Below are 24,221 nucleotides of genomic sequence, written 5' to 3'. Positions count from 1 at the left end.
TCAGGTGGTCAGGCTCACTGACTTGGTTGACACATCATATCCCAATTGCATAGATCGATGCTCATGATGTTGATCACTGGATTGTCTGGTCCAGACTTGATTACAGACTGCGCCATATAGCTGGAATATTGCTGAGTGCAGCATAAAACTAAACTCACTCACTCACCAAGATAGAAAGACATACAGTCATCTTCTCTTTTGACATAAATTACTTATATCTAACAGGGTGCAAAGGCACTGTAGCTTACCTGGGCATGTAAATAGAAGCTCAAAATGGCCATAAATAACTTACACCATGACAGCTTCAGACAAAATTAAATCATTGTTTTTGTGAAGTTGACCATGTTGTTTCTCAGGGGGTTATAATCATAGTGCAAGGGAATGAATCTTGTATGACTTTAAGAGCATGATGAAAGTGTAAAGGTCAGATAATGGTCAAAATTATAATATTGTAATAAAAATGGAACAGATGTGTTGAGTCCTACTACTAAGTACACATATCACAAATGTCATTACATACTGAACACAAATGGCTGATTAACTGTCATAAATAGATTTTCAATGTATGGCAGCACCATAGTGGACACAATGAAAACGGGATCAAAACCACTTGAAAAAATTAGTGCTTCAAGAATAGAGTGGTTCCTGGGGAGATGTCTCTGACAGATGATGGACACATTATGACACTTGACTTGGTCAGGTGAGCTAAAACTTAAACCTGATAGGACAATTTGTTCAATAGCATTGATTACTGTGGTTTCAACTTGGTAGATTCAAGGTGTACCTAAACATACTCCCCTTTAATCTCAAGGGCGACCACAGCACCCGTCACCTTCACTGAACTATGTCCTTGCTGCATGTGTGTTTCAGGCCAGCTGTTGTTGACTGCATTTTACACCTTGTTGACAGAAGCATAAAGACATAATAATACCCACAGGAGCAAAGATATCGGAGCAGTTACTTTCGGTAATTCTTACAACATTCATTCACTCAAGACAGAAAATTCATTATTACACTTTTCCCAAATAAAAGGAATGTGCTTAATGTGGTGTCTAACTGATCCACTCATAAGAAATCAAAATGATGAAATGTGTCATAGCATCCTCAAACACATACGTTAATGACATTTTCACACTTGAGTAAACTTCACACCCCAATTCTCTCTACATTAAGTTTTATCTCCATCCATACTCAATGCAAACAAACTGACCCACTAAATAATTTGAACATTAATTCTTAACACTGCTTTTCTGCACTACATTGCTCTCACAAAAGTTGCAAGTAAAAAAATGTTCTTGTTCATCTAAATTGGCAATGTAATGGGATCAATGCTGTCTATGTCATAAAAATTTCACAAATGTTATTGCAATAAAAAAGAGAGAAGAAAAAACAAGAACCACAAAGGATGTTCCACTAGATTGCTACATGTTTGGTATTCCTGAAAGGAAAAAACTTTAACAGAATCAAAACACACATAATACCAGTGCAGCCTAAATAACCCCTCAGGTTTATACGATACAGAAGGTAAGGTTTTAATTTTCTTTACAGCATTATTATTGGAGGAGACAAAAATGTCGATCTGTTTAAAGACAAAATAATTCTGCTTTACATTTGAAAATTTATTGAATTGACAATTTGAAAGTACCATAACATGCAGAATGACTCAGGCTCATAAAATATTTGGTGCACACAACTGGAAAGTTTTATTTACCACTATCTCAAAAACAGAGGATAATTATATGAAAATACATAATAAATTCATAAACTACGTTGTTGCAGCTAATTACATGAAACATCAGACATAATGGGCATGTAAAAAATATTTATGGTTTACTTAAAGCGTCATAAATTTGAAAGCACACAGTAATTTTTACATGTATTATTCCAGTGCCCTTTCAGAGCCTGATGTTGTAATTGATTTTCATTTCAAAGTTTGTAAAGAGCAAGGCGATAACAACACAGGCTGGGCCAGCAGCATGTGTTACAATATATTTAGCTGTAAGTGTTGATATACTCTAAAGCCGCCTAAGGAACAGATTTAACTTCTCTCAAAAGGAATATTGATTCTGTTGAAAATAACAGTCTCAAGATATAAAACTAACAAAAATTGGGCACATATGTTGCTCCATTCAGATGACAGCCACATACTACAAATTGATTTTTCTGCTGGCAGCTGCTACATAATAAAACGAGATTTGTTTTCAATTTAAACATATACATGTATATTTGAAGGTAGTTTGAAATCAGCATGCCTTACTGCTATCTGCAGAAAACTTGAGGCAGTGTATCTCCAAGTCATATTATTCAACGCCGGTCTCCTCATACAAGCAACGACACCCAGAGCACGTAAGTTCAACATTTTTCTTCTCAATTTACTATTGTAAAATGTGATGTTTTACACATGTGTTTTTGTGTGTGATGTACATCAGAAGGAATTAAATGTATTTAGAAAGTAACAAGAACCCTGGTGCATCTCAAACTAAGCTGTCAGTTTATTTATACCAACATGCAACTTTTGACAAATGCTAATTTTATGCTTTTCTGTGTTGTTTTATTTTTTTCTCTAAGCAACACAAACAGGCTTATCAAATCAGACCTCAAATGCATCTTTCTTAGCAGATGGTGTGGAAGAGCTAGGGCCTGCTGTTTGGTGGGAGGGTGAAGAGATGATATGAAATAGGAGGTGGTTGGAAAGGCAGTGTATGTAGAGCAGGGTCTGAAGGCAGGTAAATGGGCAGGTTGTGCTTCATCGAGCGGGCGCAGGATGCGGGGCAGGTAGTGGAGCAGGATGTGATGCATGGAATGTAGGCAAGCAGAAGAGCAGGTACATGGTGCTTGGAACAGGGGACAGCTAAAATGTGATACATGAACAGGAGACAGCAAGTAGGACAAGCAGGAGGTAGTGGGGCAGGTAGTAGTGTAGGATGTAGTACATGAAAAGGAGGTCCCTGGGCACAATTTAGTAAACTGAGAAAAGACAGGTATTGCAGCAGGATATGGTCCAGGGAGATGGGGTAAGCAGAAGGGCAGGATGTGGTCTATGGAGATGCGGCAGGATATGGTCCAGGGAGATGGGGTAAGCAGAAGGGCAGAATGTGGTCCATGGAGATGGGCACCCAGCTGAAAAGGCACCATGGTTGACCATGGCTTACCACGGAAAACCATGGTATTACCATGGTTTACTATGCTAAACCGTGGTCACTAACATTTCTCCCCATGGTAGACCATGGTCACCATGGTATACCACAGCAGACCATGGTCACCAGAAACCATGGTAGACCATGGTCACCAACATTTCTCCCCATGGTATACCATGGTGACCATGGTATACCACAGCAGATCATTGTCATTCTAGACCATGGTCACCAGAAACCAGGGTAGACCATGGTCATCTTAAACAAAACTATGGTAGACAATGGTGTTGTTCTCATACAAAGTAATGGTTGACCATGGTCATCACAGACAAATCTATGGTAGACCATGGTCATGACAGACCAATTTTACATTTCAAACTGTGATAAATAAAAAAATTAAAATTGAAATCCTGACTGTTTCATGACATTGTGTTTCATTTATGAATAACAAAATAACGGGAGCATTCAATGAAGTGTTACACAAGCATTATACTAATTGCAGATGGCAGATGAAAAATGTTTTTCCTGAGTTAGTTTGCCTTTAATGAATATTCATGACAGATACTTTTACAGATCCTTGTTCTTACGTCTGTGTGCATTAAACAACTAAAATTGAAAACTTCACTCGGTGAGAGACAAGTTAAAATGAAGTGTGTTTTAATGAAAAATACAAGAACACAATGTCATAAAAAACAATTATCAACGGGAACAGTTCACGTAATTTAACTTTCTCATTGTTGCTACAGAAACACACAAACAAATAAGGAACAAAGGACGTCTTATACACTTGAAAATCAAAACAGAATTAACCCTCCGTACATCTGAAAATAAAATAATTTTGCCCGTCCCCTTTGCTAAAATTGTCCATTAAACTGTGTAAACCCCGTCTCTCGTGGTCTTACTAGTTTTTGTGCCTGGTTGCCTTTAGTTGTTGTTTTTTCAAAAAATACAGCAACAACAAAAACAATGCACGACAGAAGGCGAAACAATATTCTGTGCCTAACACGATCCGTCTTAGAAACATAGACAGTTCTGCGTAAAACTTACCTTCTGTCAATAACAGCGTAACCAATTAGTGTTGGAAGATTTGTAATTCTCTTTCTTTTTCATATTTACTCCATAAAATAAAATTTGGAAGTACAATGTCAAAATCGTCTCATTTCATTGAATTTCTCCCGTGAGTGATCACGATCGGCAAACGTGCCCATACTTGTTATAAGTACGTCTTTCGCAATGTTAATGGTGAAGCTCCCGATTTTAGAACACATTTCACTGTCACTTCCTGTTCAGCACGTGCAATATGACCCGGAAGAGATTACATCAAAGTAGATTAATGAAATTTAAATTATTGCCGGGGATATGTGCAAAAACTATTCTTCCACGTTATGATCGACGAAGGAACGTGTACACTGAATATCTCTTTTCGCGATTCCTGCCGTTGACAATATTACTGTTTATGAATTCTAATTTTGATGTTGATGCCTAGATATTGTAATTCTTGCCTTTATTTGTTAATAAGATGAGAAATTATCCACTGTTGACTACGTAGGGTTGTTATGAAGTACCTCGATCGCGTGATTGCAAACACGGCCACGCCCTTCGTGCTTACGTAATCTTATTGCAACTTCAAGAACGGATAGCACTAATCATACAGCCTTTTCCATACATAGTTACGATACATCCCTGGTCGTACTAATTAATTTTTCTTTTCTAAAAAATATGTTTCAACTTCCAACTCAAGCTACCATACCGGGACAAGCCGAATGGAGATAGTAATGCGATCACGGAGACACGCGACCGCTTTCAGGGCACGACTGATGCCATAGCTGCTACTTGTCACGTAGACATTTGTGAGCCAGCCAAAACCAGTGATAGGCGAAAACACAACTTTGTCAACACTGGCAATAGACTACAACGATCCAAGCGAAGAATATCCCTAATATATTAGCAATGACGGATTTCGAGGATAATCCAGCGATGGATATGTCAAGAACTCATGATAAAGGAATAGACTAGATTTAGTGCCGATGGATACATCTCAAGTTGAATTCCAGTGGACATAAGCATGAGCGGTAAGTAAATAACAGCAATATTGAAATTGTTTTGAGTGCAGATATATTGAAATTGTTTTGATGTTTGGGAATACGCACATACGAACATATGTGACGTGGTAAGCAACAGTTTTTGAGGAGAATGACGGAAAGTCAGTGTTAATTTGGGTTTTGTGCAATATGTTGTACATATCTATGTTAACACACGACCAATATCTAACGGTACTTTTAAAAAACCCCAAACCGTTATGACTTTTTTAAGTTAAGTTATCGGTGATCGAATGGTGTCAAAGTTCACGGGGCTTGTAGAGGTCAGCCTGAAAGATTCAGTTTGTTTGCTTAGATTACACAGACAGCAAAATAAATTCAAGGATCATAAAAAGGGAGATAATTGCTACAGGCACGTTTATGGATATTTCATTTTCTTTCTGTCGTATTTGTATTCAGTTTTGGAATAACTACTGACTGTAAACCAAAAATGACAGTGCCAAAACGTTTAGCTATTCACTTAATGTGGAAATAGGTTTACTTACAGTAAGATACGTTTTTCTATGTTATGATATGTTGATTATTATAACAAATGGGAAATGTAAACATTTCAGAATATTATATTTGGTTATGAATGTAGACTAGTGATTTAGAAGCCAATTTTGTGTTTTAATTTCTAATACATGTTGTGTTACTTGGCATAGACTCTTCATATTACAAAAATAATTTAAAGTCATCTGCCATCAGTGTAAAGAAATTATTTTGAATAATATAATTAGAGTCTGGTGAAAAAATATTTACAATATGTTAAAAATACAAAACATTTTGAGCAACTGTAAATATATATTTAAAAAAACAACAACAACACTTTTTTGATATTTGCTTAAGACTGTTTGAAATAGAATGATTGTGATTAAATGTTGGTGTGTTTTTCAGATTTCCACTGGACAATTTTGAAGAAATGGTCCTAATGTTGAAACACTGAAGATAAAGTTCTACAAGATGAGTTTATTCCTGAGCCGGAGCGTCTGCTCTTCACACTGAAGACTTGGGTTCGATTCCTCACATGGGTACAATGTGTGTAGCCCCTTTCTGTTGTCCCTCGCCGTGATATTGCTGGAACATTGCTAAAAGTGGTGTAAAACTAAACTCACTCACTCAATATCCCTGAACCAATGTGGACATTTTCGGGGATGTCACCACTGCTCTTCCTGAAGGTTCTTTAGACTTGTGTGCATCCTGTTTCTTCTGAGAGAAATTGTGATGCCCCTTGTACAACTTCCAGGTAGATGATTTTGGGCCCTGTTGTAATTTCTCTGTTGGTTGTGACTCTCATTTATTATGTCTACTTCTAAACCATATAGACTAAAGTGATTACTCTTTCTGAAATTATATATTACTGCATGAAATGGTGTTCTGAATTGGTTAATTTTCCTGGATATAGACTGACATCCAAGCTGCCCTAAAGATGTTTTTAGAATAAAATAATAGATAAGAATATCCTCTGAAAAATGATGAACATGTCCACATGCCATTTGTCCCTAGCAGCATTACTGGATATGTAATTCTAGTTTGCTTGAGACTTGTACTTGTTGCACAGCATATCCCTCAATCCCTGTGAGTTTCCCAACAACTCTCCTCAAGTTGTCTTTCATTTAAATCTGTCAGTGTCAGCAATAAAATGTGTCTTCATAATTTGAACAGTTTGTTTTCAGTGCATGAGTTTGTTTAATGTTAATTCTTCAATACCCAATATTCTAATTGATCTCTATGCCATGGTGTATGTGACTACAATGTATATATTGTGGTATGGCGCGGTTGGTTTCTTACCATAGTCTAAATAATGGTATTCTAATAGTAAACTGTTGTGCCATCTACCGAACAGGGTATACTGACCATGGTTTCAGTTTTTTTCAGTAGTAATCCATGGTACACCATGGTCTCTTTTTACCATGGTAATCCATGGTAGACCATGGTATACCATGGTCTCCTTTTACCATGGTCTCTTTTTACCATGGTAGACCATGGTCTTATCTTACCATGGTAAACTGTGGTGCCATTTACCGGACGTGGCTAAACCATGATAGACCATGGTGGACCATGGTACACCATGGTCTTTTCTTCACCATGGTACACCATGGTCTTTTTTTCACCATGGTAGACCATGGTCTCTTTTGACCATGGTAAACTGTGGTGCCATTTACCGGACGTGGTAAGCCATGATGCACCACGGTCAACCATGGTCTGTGAACCATGGTCTACCATGGTATACCATGGTCTACCATGGTATACCATGGTCTACCATGGTCTTTGCCTGCTCATTTCAGCTGGGAAGGATATGGTCCAGGGAGATGGGGTAAGCAGAAGGGCAGGATGTGGTCTATGGAGATGCGGCAGGATATGGTCCAGGGAGATGGGGTAAGCAGAAGGGCAGAATGTGGTCCATGGAGATGGGCAGGATATGGTCCAGGGAGATGGGTAAGCAGAAGGGCAGGATGTGGTCTATGGAGATGGGGTAGGATATGGTCAAGGGAGATGGGGTAAGCAGAAGGGCAGAATGTGGTCCATGGAGATGGGCAGGATATGGTCCAGGGAGATGGGGTAAGCAGAAGGGCAGAATGTGGTCCATGGAGACGGGGTAGGATGTGGTCCATAGAGATGGGGTAAGCAGAAGGGCAGAATGTGGTCCATGGAGATGGGGTAGGATGTGGTCCAGGGATATGGGGTAAGCAGAAGGTCAGAATGTGGTCCATGGAGATGGGTAGGATGTGGTCCATAGAGATGGGGTAAGCAAAAGGGCAGGATGTGGTCTATGGAGATGGGGCAGGATGTGGTCCTTGGAGATGGAGTAAGCAGAAGGGCAGAATGTGGTCTATGGAGACGGGGTAGGATGTGGTCCATGGCTATGGGGTAAGCAGAATTGCAGAATGTGGTCTATGGAGATGGGCAGGATGTTGTCCAGGGACATGGGGGTAAGCAGAAGGGCAAAATGTGGTCCAGGGAAATGGACAGGATGTTGTCAATGGAGACGTGGTAGGATGTGGTTCAGGGATATGGGGTAAGCAGAAGGGAAGAATGCTGTCCATAGAGATGGACAGGATGTGGTCCATGGAAATGGGGTAAGCAGAAGGGCAAAATGTGGTCCAGGGAGATGGGGTAAGCAGAAGGGCAGAATGTGGTCTATGGAGATGGGCAGGATGTGGTCCATGGAAATGGGGTAAGCAGAAGGGCAGAATATGGTCCAGGGAGATGGGGTAAGCAGAAGGGCAGAATGTGGTCTATGGAGATGGGGTAGGATGTGGTCCAGGGGAGATGGGGGTAAGCAGAAGGAGGCAGAATGTTGTCTATGGAGATGGGCATGTGGTCCAGGGAGATGGGAGTAAGCAGAAGGGCAGGATGTGATGTCTATGGAGATGGGCAGGATGTGGTCCAGGAGATGGGAGAAGGGCAGGAGCAGAAGGGCAGGAATGTGGTCTATGGAGATGGGCAGGATGTGGTCAGGGAGATGGGGTAAGCAGAAAGGGCAGGATGTGGTCTATGGAGATGCGGGTAGGATGTGGTCCCATGGAGATGGGTAAGCAGAAAGAGGGCAGAATGTGGTCTATGGAGATGGGGTAGGATGTGGTCCATGGAGATGGGGTAAGCAGAAGGGCAGAATGTGGTCCATAGAGATGGCAGGATGTGTCCCATGGAAATGGGGTAAGCAGAAGGAGAAGAATGTGGTCCAGGAGGTAGGATAAGCAGATGGGCAGAATGGGTCTATGGAGAAGGGCAGATGGGGGAAATGGGGTAAGCAGAAAGGGCAGAATGTGGTCTATGGAGATGGGCAGGATGTGGTCCATGGAAATGGGAGGTAAGCAAAAGGGCAGAATGTGGTCTATGGAGAGGGGTGAGGATGTGGTCCAGGGAGATGGGGGTAAGCAAAAGGGCAGAATGTGGTCTATGGTGAAGGATGGCAGGAGAGGGGGTATGTGGTGGGAGTAGAAGTATGGAGAATGTGGTCTATGGAGATGGGGTAGGATGTGGTCCATGGAAGCATGGGGTAGGATGTGGTCCATGGAGATGGGCAGGATGTGAGTCTAAAGGGGCAGAATGTGGTCTATGGAGATGGGCAGGATGTGGTCCAGGGAGATGGGGTAAGCAGAGAATGTGGTCTATGGAGCAGGTAGGGATGTGGTCCATGGAGATGGGGTAAGCAGAGGATGGTGGTCCAGGGAGATGGGGGGTAAGCAGAAAGGGAGCAGAATGTGGTCTATGGAGATGGGGTAGGATGTGGTCCATGGATGGGGAGAAGTAGAAGGGCAGAATGTGGTCTATGGAGATGGGGATATAAAGCAGAAGGGCAGAATGTGGTCTATGGAGATGGGGTAAGGGAGAAGGGCAGAATGTGGTCAGATGGGCAGGATGTCCAGGAGCTATGGGGGAAAGGATGTGTGTCCATGGAGAGGGCAGGGGGTAAGCAGAAGGGCAGAATGTGGTCCATGGAGATGGGCAGGATGCAGAATGGTCCATGGAGATGGTAGAGGTAAGTCAAGAGGGGAAGGAATGTGGTCTATGGATGGAGAGGATAGGATGGAGATGTGGTCAGGGGCAGATGTAAGCAGAAGGAGCAGAATGTGGTCCATGGAGAGCAGGGCAGAATGTGGTCAATGGAGATGGGGGTAAGCAGAAGGGGCAGAATGTGGTCAATGGAGATGGGCAGAGTGTGGTCAATGGAGATGGGGTAAGCAGAAGGGCAGGATGTGGTCCAGGAGATGGATAAGGGCAGGGCATGTGGTCCAGGGATATGGGGCAGGATGTGGTCCAGGAAGGGCAAGGGCATGTGGTCTATGGAGATGGGGTAGGATGTGGTCCAGGGAGATGGGATAAGCAGAAGGGCAGAATGTGGTCCATGGAGATGGGGTAAGCAGAAGGGCAGGATGTGGTCCAGGGATATGGGCAGAATGTGGTCCAGGGATATGGGGTGAGCAGAAGGGCAGAATGTGGTCTATGGAGACGGGGTAGGATGTGGTCCAGGGAGATAGGGTAAGCAGAAGGGCAGAATGTGGTCTATGGAGATGGGGTAAGCAAAAGGGCAGGATGTGGTCCAGGGATATGGGCAGGATGTGGTCCAGGGATATTGGGTAAGCAGAAGGGCAGAGCGTGGTCAATGGAGATGGGCAGAGTGTGGTCCAGGGAGATGGGGTAAGCAGAAGGGCAGAATGTGGTCTATGGAGATGGGGTAAGCAAAAGGGCAGGATGTGGTCCAGGGATATGGGCAGGATGTGGTCCAGGGATATGGGCAGGATGTGGTCCAGGGATATTGGGTAAGCGGAAGGGCAGAATGTGGTCTATGGAGATGGGGTAGGATGTGGTCCAGGGAGATGGGATAAGCAGAAGGGCAGAATGTGGTCTATGGAGATGGGCAGGATATGGTCCAGGGAGATGGGGTAAGCAGAAGGGCAGAATGTGGTCCAGGGATATGGGCAGGATGTGGTCCAGGGATATGGGGGTAAGCAGAAGGGCAGAATGTGGTCCAGGGAGATGGACAGGATGTGGTCTATGGAGACGGGGTAGGATGTGGTCCATGGAAATGGGGTAAGCAGAAGGGCAGAATGTGGTCCATGGAGATGGGCAGGATGTGGTGGGACAGGTAATGGGGCCAGAAGTGGCGTTCAAAGAGATGGATGAAAGTAAATGATATTTTAAAAGTTTTTGAGGACATTTAATCCAAATCAGTTATTTCGGGAAGGGGAACATCTTATCGGAGCAGAAAGAAAACATCAACAGCAGTTTTAGAATTTTTACAAAACTAAGCATATCAGGTACCTTGAGAAGGATTTATGTTTAAACAAAGAACATAATTGACACTGCACTGTTGCCCGTTTCAGTAGACATGATAACATAAGCACATAGTGTTCTGCTTAACAAACACTAATGTTGTACACTTTCAAACTTGTCACATTCCTAATATGTGAACAATCACACAAACTTCCAACTGACATGCACAGTAAAATACAGGCAAGATTATATGTCATAAAATCTGATATGAAGGCAATTATGATATTCAAATCAACTTTGATATCAAAAGACATATTCACAGGTATTAATCATAAATATGAATTAATCATTATTAATCCTGAAAGTAAAAACTTTACTGTTCTAAATTATTCCAAAAGATATATGATATGAGTTGAAACATAAAATGAATATTTAGTGTCAAAAAGTACTCACATAATGTTATACCATGACTATTGGCATTGTGATACTTTTTGCATAATTAAATTAAACGTTTGGAATATTAAAAGATAATTATACTTCAGCAAATCAAAAACATGAATAATGATGAATAGCATGAATTTTCTATGTATTGTGATGCATTTCTTTACTAGTCTCATGATACTCTCTACTACCTTATAACACCCCAGATGGTCCCATCATAAAATAAGCTATCTCTTACATCATTTCAGAGGAAGTATTTACTTTCAACAATTACTATACATCTTATAAGTTTAACAATGTTCATAAGGATACTTTCTGTCATCATTATCATAAATATTCATGGCAATTAATCTGAAGTTACAAAATACATATTTGAGTATAATTACAAAGCAAATATAAACCAAATTTGTCAAATAGTTTGAATTATATACAGAGAGGATGGCTAGTTCTTTCCTGTACCTATGATGCCTATCCACTAACTTCAAGGTCAAGGCCTGTACATCATCCAAAGACTAGCCACGTAGCTTACAACATGAAAATCTATAACTTTGCCAGCTTCTGAAGCTTCACTTTACTTGCTTACACATATTACTTTCATAATCTCCTTCTTTGCATTGAGGTAGAAGCAAAAGTATTAATTCTGTACGATAAACTCTGAAATGAAACCGAAACTGACTTTGACAATGAATGATGCCTTAATTGACTTGAAGATTCATAGAAAATACTAGAAATATATAAGTATTGACATGAATTCCCAACCATGGAAGCCTTATAGAATTATTCTATGCCCAATTTATTAGTAGCAGGCACACTGTTAACACACAAGATTGTTATAGAAAAGTTCTACTGTCTTGTTAGTTCTACTACTGTCAAGTATCTTCAATTCTTGAAAAGCAGCGTAAATACTTTGTGTATGACCTAGCACTAAGCTGTTTTTGCTAGTGAATTCCACCTAGATGTCATGTTACTGTAAATTTCAACAGTTTGCTAATGCCAAAGTAATATATCCATTTATCTCAATGCTGACAGCTGTTTACCCTCATGTCAATAGCAGAATTTACATGAGAATTATATCCAATCCTTCGTCATCTGCTTTTCAAACATAATCAATCCATGAAAAGGAATTCTATACAAATCAGAATTGAATGTATTCAGAGAATTGTACTTATGAAAGCTAGCAAGAGTTGAAGTACAGGCACATGAGTGGTATGAACATGCATGGTATTTATATTAAATAAATCAGATTTAGCGTATTTGCATTACAGAGTATGCATCACAAAGTTGTTATCTATCAAGCAGTTCAGAAAGTGGAATGAATTAGTTTTGAATAAAACATTTAAAGCAGATAGGTTTGAATAATATTATGTCCAATATTGTATAAAGTGATAGAAAACCAGATCAACTTTCACAATCAAAACCAGGCCATTTTTCTCTTAAATTACAGAATAATACATTATTCATTCTTGATACTATCATAAATCAAAACTACTGCCACATTTGAAATTGGAAATGCTTCTAGATGATGGATTTTCGGTGAAATATAACCATGATTTTAAACACCAGAAATATAAAAAAAAACTTGGAAGTAAGAAAAAAAACCAACTTATTACAAACATATTTATATTTCATGAACACATTTGTTCTTCCACAATTATCAACAAAAGGTGGCAGTAAAATAAATAACCTGTTAAAACATGAAGATGTTGAACAGTGTACCCAAGTTTACATAACAACTGTTGCTTTTTCAATAACTTCACAAAACATAAGCACCTTTCAACTATACATTAGGACATTACAGACTCTTGCTGTACGTTGGAAACCGTTCAAGGATTATATCTTTGTGGCAAGTTTTTTTAAACAAGTTGGATATGAACCTGTCATTAAAAATGAAAAATAACTGTGATCACATACAAAGTTCGACTCAAGTTACTAAGTTCTATACAGACCAAAGAAAATTGTTAAACCCCTTCAACTCAACAATAAGAACCAGGGACCATGAACAAAAAGTAATTTGAGAAAGGTTAATCTAATTTATATATATTTTTATGTCACTGTGACCTCAGTATTGTTACTTGCAAAAACACTTAAGTCATATGATCCCATGTGTTTCACAATGACAGAAAATGATACGTATCCAATATCATAATCTCATTGCAATTGCTTGAGACTGGGAGATTGATTATAAAACCATTCAAGTCATACTCAAATGAATAACAGTATGCTTCATAGATTATTAATCAATTTGCACACAGTAATAAGTTTTAATAATACGTTAGAGGCAATATCAAGGTAACCTATCTTTACCCTTCATGTTCAAGTCAAAGGATTTTAAGCTGACATCACGAATCAATTCTAAAAGGAGTAATCAGATACCAAAATCATTGTCAAAAATACTTTTTGCATTTGTTTTCAAGAAGTTTGAAGATAAGATTAAAAAAAGCCTTGATATAAATTTCTTCTGCTTAATAAATAATTCATTCCTTCTATCAATGACAGCTGAATAGGTGTTCAGTTAATGAGATTTATTGCAACAGTTTCAGTCTGAGCATCTTGAATTAGTAGAAGTCGGAGAAGGTGAAGAGGTTTCACGGTATGTTACTCTTCAATATCACACTAACAATTTCATTTATAAGGGCTGTTGTTACCGAATCATTTTTTTCAGTTTCACAAAATATGTGTTTTGAACTTGAAATGACTTCACCACGTGCAAAAACTGACAAAGAGAAAGAGAGCATGAATATTTATCATTGTTTGATTTCTGTTGTGCCAAAAGATTATAGCCTAGAAAATTATATTTCTGCTGCAGCTACAGCTTCAGCTTATCCTACAAACATGTCTTGCAAAGTTCCATGAAAGTAGAAGCTTCCACACCATGTACTATGACCAGGATAAATCCATTGCCTGGATCTGTACATCATTAGGGCACACAAAACAACTATTTTAACAGTTGCAGCACTATTCTACAGACCTAGGCCCAAGGCCAGTCGGTATGTATTTTCAGCTAGCCTAGTGCTATTCTGATGCTCATTGTACTTATTACTTAGATGTTATGGAAAATAAACATAAGTACTTCTACCTTCATGAAAGAAATATTTCCCCCACATTTGTGTGACTAATCCTAAGTTCGCTGTCTTGGGGCTTGTAGAGACAGGGACTGAAGATACAGTTTTTTGTGATGACAGCCATTTCTGAGCTTGAACTAATTATTTCTATTTAGCAAACATATTTCCCATGGAACTGGAAGTAAATATGCAACGTCCACTCTGTGCGTGCGTGCGTGCGAGCGAGGTCAGGTTGTTCTGAGATATGACTATCAACATTACCTTCCTGCCATTTCTCTTTGTCTTTTTAGTCTTTTTCTCTCCACTTTTTCTATGTCGACCTTTGGTGGCAAACTCTGATACCACATCCGACTGTGTTGAGTCTGCCACCATTTTGGCTGCACTCATTTTTATTGCTCAGAAGGTTCAGCCTCTTGTCATCTGAAAAAGAAGGTCAATGGTCAGAGAAACTCAGGAAATTTGCAATCGGCGATCATCCTTCCTCACCAGTCTAACCAATGAAACATAAGTGGCAGTCATACTTCACAGTTGATACAAAATAGGAAAACATTAAACTGTCAATCCTATTTTGTCAATGGTCTATTACAGGAAATAAATGGAATAAATCATTCTTTATTGATCTATTCAAGAACATCCCTAAGTTTCCATCTTCCATCCTCTGAGGAGGCATAAGAGATTGTGAAGGGCTATAACAATTAGTTGCCAGTCTCATCTGTTCGTGGGTTCGAATCCCAGATTTGGCCTATTTATGATGCTTGGTGTGTCAGCTCCTGACCATAATTGTGATTCTCACTGATGTAGTGAACATATATCACATTAGGCCTGACTGTGATATGAGTGATATGCAATAAAACGCAAATAAAACCCCAAGCAACTTGATTACACCCTCATCACTGGAAGAAAAGAAGGAACACACAATTGTCAATCCTCCATCCTAAGTATAATGTATTGGTAATACCAAGGGTACATACATGATATATATCATTCTTCTTGATTCATAACAGCACCTATCTTCACTCCACTCCACTTTCTTAGTAATTATCCGAATAACAACTTCTGGGTGGCAATGTTCAATCTAATACAAACTCAGAATACTACAGCACAGGACCAAAGTAGGATTGGAATGTAGGAGAATGTTTCAAGACTTTGTCATTCAGACACAAAGCATAAAATTGATTTATTGGTGAAAACATGAACTACTATTCTTTATATATGTTTTAGGTTTTTAAGTTTCCTAGCTGTGGAAGAGGTTAGCTCTGTGTTTGTGGATGATGTAGTAAAAACACCCTTTGGAGTATGAGGGAAGTTGTTTTGATCAGCAAATATACAAAACAAGAAATGAGACAAGTGACAGCGATGTGTGTGTTCCATTCTTGACACAATGAACTCCAGTAAATTCATTGATATACATGTTTTTGAATACGAATCAATAGTCCTTCATAACTCACTTAACACTGACATATTTAGACTTCATCCAACCTGATTGTGATACATGCCCGCAACAACCTCAGTTACACTGCCATGAAAACATGTTAGTTGATGCAAACATAAACAGACCTGACACTTCATTCCATGACCCAAACTTAAGATATCAGTAATGACCTCTGCAAGAGTCACCAAATAATGTAAAATTTATAATTCACGCAAAAACATGATGGATTTTCCTTCAGGAATCAGTTGACATAGCAAACATGCAATTTACTGCAATCAATTTGTAGGTAAGTGCCAATTGGATATTTGAATACTGTCACTAAATATGGAATAGAAGATATAGTTATTCAAAATATTCAAGCAGTTAGTGGTATCACATTAATCTTCTACTTTTTCGTTTGCTCTCCACATATTTGAACAAATTGCAATCCAGTTTAAGATAATATAGTGAATGACTGAAGTAAACATCCCTTTAAATTAATTTTACTGGACAGAAGATTTTTCAACAAACACCATTAACTGACTGTCCAATTCCAGTAAGTTCACTGCCACACATAAGTGCAAGCACACCGTAACATATGGTCAAGTGGTCAGCCTGAAATGTCTTCACATACACGATTTGAAAACTGTTGTCTTCCCTGACTAATGCCTAAAATGTTCTCTATTCAATGAATATGAGTCCAGAGACAAGATAAATATTTGTTTATGGAGAAGATGGGGATGTTCAATGGCATTCCTGTGATAAAAGAAGGTCAGCTATCTGAGAACTGATGTAACATTCAGGCTGAACATACTGAACAAACAATGTAAACAAGCTAGAATGCCAACACACACAATCAGCTTCAAGTTACACAAGACAGACAGGGGTTGGAGTGGACATGTATGATATAGTGATATCATCCTGTGTATAAAGGGGAATAGCTACGAATTGGAAAAGTGAAACTCAATTTACATTTGACGATGAGTTCAGGGTTTCAATATAATAAAGGATGGTAAGATAGCCCATTAAAATTAACTAACAGTAAAAAATCTGACAATGACTGGCCCAGTGGACTGATGATATCTGCATAAAACAGGGTCGGTTTCCCTTGACCAATTTTACGTACAGCCCTTTACATTTTTATTGTCAGTGTATTTATTCCTTGTGTGCTGCGGGTCTAACTTTGAGCTTGGGCATAGCTAAGGAGAAGATGAAAAATGTCTTATATCGGGTATGAACCAAAGTTACCATGTTTAGATACCCCAACAGAACCACCTAACATCAGAATCCAAAAGGAAAGAGGCCCTTTTAAGGTCTTTGTGGTACCACTACAGTCTACAGCAGGTCACAGGAAAAGTTAAATCATCTGCTCTGATTAAAGAACAAATAACAAGAGCCTGGGATCTGACCTTTGTCAATGTTGTATTTCAAGCTGAAAGAAATTTACTAGTTGTTAAATTTGAATAATCAGGGAGCTAGTGTGAGTAAGGGTTGCATTTTCCCCATAGAGAGCAATGAAACAGGCACCTAGACCATGTCCAGTGGAAGAGGGAAGCATGATGAGATGGCCACCTGGAAGCTATGAAACCAGTATGAAAGGAGACTGAAAAGCATCTCTGACAAGTGAAAATGACCATCCAGTCTAATAATGAACTTGAAGTGTGTAACAACTAATTATCCAAGTCTGTAGAGAGAAATATGCAAACAAGTCCGAATGGCCTGCCCTAAAGAACAAGCCTGAATGACATGTCACATGCTGAATCAAAGGCTCTGACAAAGCTGTCTGATCTTGTGGACAAGTCAGGTTTTCTGACACATGCAGGGAGAACACACTCTCCAGATTTGTTCTTGTCACTGAAGTGTGGTTCAAATTTGTCCATCAACTGACCTGGGGGCAACTAGACCCATGTTCTATGGGCCAAAAAATCTTCCTGGTGTTTCTTGTGCTGATTCTTGTCACTCACTAAATACAATAAGTAAACCATACAGAAATTGCAAAAATAGAGGTTCACTCAGTAACAAGTAAAAAATATTCTTGGTACAATGAAGTTGATGATGAATTGTGTAACTATGGTCCTTGAACTTGAAGTTCAATGTTTCAAACAGCACACTAGGTTGAAAGTGAGTGACAAGCACATCCTTCTCAGAAATGTATCCTTCCACAAACTTTGGAGATTATATTTTGAGATACTTCCTCAATAATCAAGTGTCATCATCCTCAGTCAAGAAAAGGCTGTATATGTCAAATTCAGGATATGAAGGGTCACTGGGCAGATGTTGTGGCGAGTGGTCAACGTATTTGACCATTTGACGGTTACCAGATATACCTATGTCAAAGAGAACAATAGGCAAAGCACCACACAATGCCTGTCCTCCAGGCTAGGGTATGACTGCCCAATTGGTGGTAGTGTTAAGTCCCTTCAATTTCACAGCTACTGGTCTTTTAGTTCATAGAAATTTGCTTAACCCCTTACATTGTTATGCTGTCCTCACCAGTCTAATGATTTAACTGAAGTGAAGGAAGGACATGTGTTAACCCTTTACGCTGTGTCACTGATACTATCATTGCGACAATGCTCTTTAATCCACATTCACTATGGAAACAAACTGTGGAAAAGTTCTATAATCCGCACTACTCTGTAATTTACTTTGATTTAATAGTCTTGTTTGGTGTTAGATTTCAATACAACCTTGATAATTTTGAAATCAATCTCAAATCTGATAACCATACCCTTGCTTTATTAAAACTTTCTCAAGTTCCACAGAACATTTTTAATGCATCAAACAAAGTGTCCCACCTGCTGAATGTAAACATTGAGATATTCAGAAAAGATCTGTCAATGGTGAATAACACTGTACAAAAATATCTATGGTATTTCAGCATTCTTTTCTAACAGCAACTTCAAGGGGAAACAACTAATTACAGCATAACAAAAACTGATAATTAATCTTTTTCTGTAAGTAACGTCAGAGAATACACAAACATTTTAACCTAGATGAAAGAATGATAATAATGCAAATCCAGTGGATGCTTGGATTGTTTTTGAATTACAGGTGCAATTAATAAATATTCATCTTCTTTCACCGTTATGACAAGCCTGATTGTTCAGAATTGTGAGAAACAGAATTTTTTTCTAGCTTCGGCAAAAAATTGAAATCACTGATATATTTGTCATCAACGTTACATGAAACATCCATGAATAAAAATCAAATTTCCCTTCAGAGATAGTTTCAACAAAAAGAATAAAACTTTGAATTGCTAATAAATGGTCGTATTGAGCAAAGAGTCCCTTAAAAAGCACTCATAATTCAAGCTAGCTGTCTATACGACTGCTGAAGAGGAACTGCGGTCCCTACTTGGGAGCTAATGAAAACATCGGGCCATTTGTATGCCTTGTTTGTCAGCCACAAACTCAATTTGAACATTTTCCACAACTCTCTTATCTTGGGCCTCGAATGCAATTGATTTGCCATCAAAACGCTGAACAAATTTCAATAAATATTTGAGGGCAAAAATTATCAAAGGCGATTTTCCCCTTAAAGCTGAAGAATCCCTAGCCAAAACGTACATAATGCAAATTTAAATGCCCGTTGCTAGGTTACCAATGTCATCATTAGAAAGCCCAATGCAATGAAGTTTTAATACATCAAGGGTGAGTGGCATAAACTTCTACTGACCTTTCATCCCCCAGCCGACATAAAGCAGTTGTGACTGCCCCATCAATCTAATAAACAATTGTTCCAGCTAACTAACGAATCACTGTTTCATTTAGGATGGTTGGAAGGATAGTTCAAAGGTAGTCAGTTTCAAATTTAAAGGCGATTTTTTTCCCAATCAATCAAAACGCAGATATAGTTCTACATAATTTGGCATTCTAATCTTCTCCAGCCCCGTCAAGCTCCTTGAATTCCATTTTAATCCTCTTTCGATAAATTGCGCTGCCATATCTTAAGATGATGGATACACTTGTGACATTGTTTGAGAATCTCACGTTTAATTTCCTAAACTCATGTAATGAAAGCAGGCGATATTATACCGAGACACGTTATCAGAATGTAGTTGTCGAATCAGATCTTAGGAGGCAACATCAAGCTAGCAGCTGATGCGTTTCCTATTTGGACAAATAGTTGTTTTTGAATGCCTGCAAGTTTCAACAGCATTAATGAGCACAGTATTGATGAAGTACAATTCTGACATACAGAGATTGGAGGTCATTCCCATTTTCAGCTTCATGTTGTCCATATTTCTCTCAGCCATAGGGACATTAAAAAGAGCATTACAATCATTATCAAGACCCATTTTTGTTCTTCTCCAGTAGACTGAAAAGAAACTACTCACGGTTCATAGGCAGGAAAATTTAAACAGAGTGGTTATGTCCCCATGCAAAAATCTGTACATGGTCTCAAATGAAAATGTCTTTACCAACAGCTAAACCCAGATGAATAGCTAAAAAGGTTATAATCTCACACATGGACATGTGGAAAAGTGATAAATGGCATCTCATAAATGAATATGTGTGTAAACTGATAAATCATATGTCATAAATGGATTGTGTGTAAACTGATAAATCATATGTCATAAATGGATTGTGTATAAACTGATAAATCATATGTCATAAATGGATTGTGTGTAAACTGATAAATCATATGTCATAAATGGATTGTGCGTAAACTGATAAATCATGTCATATATGGATTGTGTGTAGTGATAAATCACATAAACGGATCAGTGAACAAATGGATATGTGTGTAAAGTGACAAATAACATCACCTACATGGATATGTGTGTAAAGTGACAAATAACATCACCTACATGGATATGTGTGTAAAGTGACAAATATCACCTTCATGGATATGTGTATAAAGTGACAAATAACATCACCTACATGGATATGTGTGTAAAGTGATTAATCACATCACATAGACAGATATGTGAACACATGGGTATGTGTGTAAAAGTAATAAATCACATCACATAGACAGATATGTGAACACATGGGTATGTGTGTAAAGTGATAGATCACATCACATAGACAGATATGTGAATACAAGGGTATGTGTGTAAAGTGATTAATCACATCACATAGACAGATTTGTGAACACATGGATATGTGTGTAAAGTGATAGATCACATCACATAGACAGATATGTGAATACATGTGTATGTGTGTAAAGTGATTAATCACATCACATAGACAGATATGTGAACACATGGGTATGTGTGTAAAAGTAATAAATCACATCACATAGACAGATATGTGAACACATGGGTGTGTGTGTAAAGTGATGAATCACATCACATAGACAGATATGTGAACACAAGGGTATGTGTGTAAAGTGATGACTCACATCACATAAATGGATATGTGAATACATGGATATGTGTGTAAAGTAATATATCACATCAAATTAATGGATATGTGTATACAAGTGACAAATCATACCTCTTTGAGGATATGTGTAAGAGTTACAGATAACATGATTATTAGCACATATAGGCATACTACCACGATAGAACCAGTATACATACAGGAGTTATGCAAGAGTACCTGACAAAGGGAGATAACTTACACCTTAACTTCAAAATATGTGTTACAGACCTGGAACAAAAGCATCAGTGATTGGATGCATTTTTTTTACCTAGATGATGTTACAAAAAATGACAAAATATTGACTATGTGACATTATCATCTGCTTACATGACTCTTTCCCAAACCCAGAGCCAGTGGAAATGTTGCAGCTGTAGATCATAACTGGCAGACAAAGCCAAGACCTCATGGTCTCTGGATGGTAACGGGAGCAGGGTTAGAGTCATCCACAATTCCCATGGCCACTTGACTTTGGCTGGATCCTTGTTGCTTAGAATCGGATGAACAAGAGAATCAGGTTGTTGCTGCGAATGGTCTGAGCGACGAAAAGCACTTTTGAGGCGATGAACTTCTTCCTGACCTGTTAACTTAAAGAGGAATCCTGGTTTTGGGCATACAGCTAAGGCAAAAATGAAGACCCAGCAATATTGATGGTGGAGACCAAAAAGCATTTAGACATATCTTGCCAATAATAGTTCTCAGCTGGTCGTTAAAGATCTTGGTGGCTGTGATAGGTTGTGACATCATCATCTTTGTATGATTTGATGCAGCCTTCAAACACACTTATGGCATCGAGGTGGCTGTGGATGACACCCACCAAATTATGGGGATCATTAAAGGTGTGTCTGGATGAGTGTCCTCATAGGATGTTTGTGCTGTAGAACGACGACCACTAGCCACAAACCAGTTAATAGAAGCATCAATATACATGTATTACCTATTGGACATAGACAGACCAATTTGATATGAAGAATTTAAAATAAGAATTCTTCATAAATGTAAAGGAACCTTCATCTGAAACTGTGGATCCAATAACAGTTAGCAATATGTCTGATACAACTTTCTCTTCAAACTTTGTTCACAAAATCTGTCATCATGCTTTTTCGATAATCTTCTTGGTATAACATGGCTATGGAAGGGTATGGCAGCATATGGCAAGATATGACAGGGGGGTAGCAGCCCACATACTCCAACAATTGAGGGTGGATGGGCTGTCTTGTCCATATGGGGGTAGAAGTGAGGATAAGAGCAATCCATATTCCCACCACAGGGATACATCACCCAGGGGATGTTCTTCCTCATAGCCTTTCTTTGAGTCCATGGGGAGGTAAGAAACCCTGGAATTGTGCTGATGTGCAATCAGTAAGATCCATGTGATCTCTGAGTGGGATGTCACCCATCAGTGGCCATGATTCAGGAAGGATGTTTACACGAGGGGGACGTTGTGACGAAAACTTAAGTACGATACCCATACGGTTATTACGATCAGTCGTGAATCCATAACTTGTATCATCCTGATGAAATCGACATCACTGCTATCATCCAGAGATCATACAGCCATGAGAACAGTGAACACAAGAACATCTAGGCAATCCTGTTAAGGATGAAGAGCCCATGTGAGAAGACTGGCAACCAGGAGGAACCCTTAACTGCAGACAAATAGTCCATGAAGTCCATGTGGGAGTGCTCCAGGACTTGTGTTTGACGAACTGGCATCTGAATGAAAATGTTCTAACAGATGCTTTGCAGGTCCTTGCGGAGACTATGACAGGCAAGTATCCGATGGAATTCTCAACATGTCAGGGACACCATCCATGGCAAACATCCATAGCATAAGTAGAACAAGTGGTGCATACAAAATTTGTATTGTTGAATAAATTATTGCTTCTTAGAACCATACCCTTTATTCTGCACAAATCCATGTCTACCATATCAACACATGAAATCAGGTACTCAAATACAGGTTGGGTTGTGAAGGGCCCCAACTATCAATACGTCATACTTCCCCCACTCATCACATAATGGGACTCTATATTATAGATATTCAAAGACTCGTATGAAATATGATGTGTCATGATTCCATCCCATATTAAAAGCTTTAGACAGAATATTTGCACCTCCTAACTGACCTATTTTAATGAAGATATAAGTATAATGTAATGAGCAACAGATCAGGGTATATGAACAAACACAATCATCGCATGATTTAAGAAGATCCAATGATACAAAAATGTCCATGTTTTGCCTGTTACATCTATGAAATCTGTTTCAGCAGATATTTGATGGCTTATTATTCACTGGCATTGACATTTTAAATTCATATGATCAAACTGAGATTTTGAAAAATGATGTACCTGTGTGGAGAGTAAATCAGGTCCAGTATTGTCTGTTTTAGATGAACATGACAAATGAATGGTACACAGTACAAGGAGACATAAATAGATGGACAAGACCTGTATGTTACAAGACCGATACGTCATGGTAGATGGACACTGTGGCAGCTCTTCACTGATCATCACGAGGTCAAACCTGGCTAGCTACTCAAAATTGGGAACTACATTCAGGAAAGCATTTTCACATCAGCAGTCAGTCATAAAGAAAGCATTCTTGAGGACAGTGTATACCATGCAAATTATACACAAAGTAACATCAAAGCTGAAAATGCTTAAAATCTGCTGCTGTTGGATCCCTTGACATCTGTTTCTATTCTGAAGAACAATCCGAGACAAGCAAGATGCCTCCAAACTCAGCATGATTCATTAAGCACAAGGCAACAACAATCACAGAAATGCGCATCTATACAAAATTATCAAAATAGCCATTCAATAACTAACAATCATGAAACTGTTAAAACTGGATTCTGACTGAAAATATTTAAGGTTAAATTTCATCATAAAGACCTAGTGGAAAATATAATAATAATTATTTTAACATCATCACCATGATCTCTAGCATAATTCGATACTTCAGTACATCACTGATCAAAGTATTGGCATGCTCTGTCT

General features: G+C 38.8%; 1 protein-coding gene across 5 annotated transcripts in view; it reads right to left on the bottom strand.

Moving 5' to 3' along the window:
- The window catches only part of LOC124292558 (caspase activity and apoptosis inhibitor 1-like), a 224,676-nt gene that overhangs the window by 140,426 nt on the left and 60,029 nt on the right, over window positions 1-24,221 (bottom strand). For all 5 annotated transcript variants that reach the window (XM_046729695.1, XM_046729698.1, XM_046729694.1 and 2 more), the window contains one exon: window positions 14,698-14,856. In XM_046729695.1, coding sequence (XP_046585651.1) covers window positions 14,698-14,823 — 126 coding nt within the window. In that variant the 5' untranslated portion in view covers window positions 14,824-14,856. The remainder of the gene's footprint in view (window positions 1-14,697; window positions 14,857-24,221) is intronic.

This window comes from Haliotis rubra, unplaced genomic scaffold, assembly GCF_003918875.1.
Source record: "Haliotis rubra isolate DU_JTF1 unplaced genomic scaffold, ASM391887v1 Scf52, whole genome shotgun sequence".
Lineage (NCBI taxonomy): Eukaryota > Metazoa > Mollusca > Gastropoda > Lepetellida > Haliotidae > Haliotis > Haliotis rubra.
Note: the sequence above shows the minus strand (reverse complement) of the source record. Positions and strands in the feature narration are given on the sequence as shown.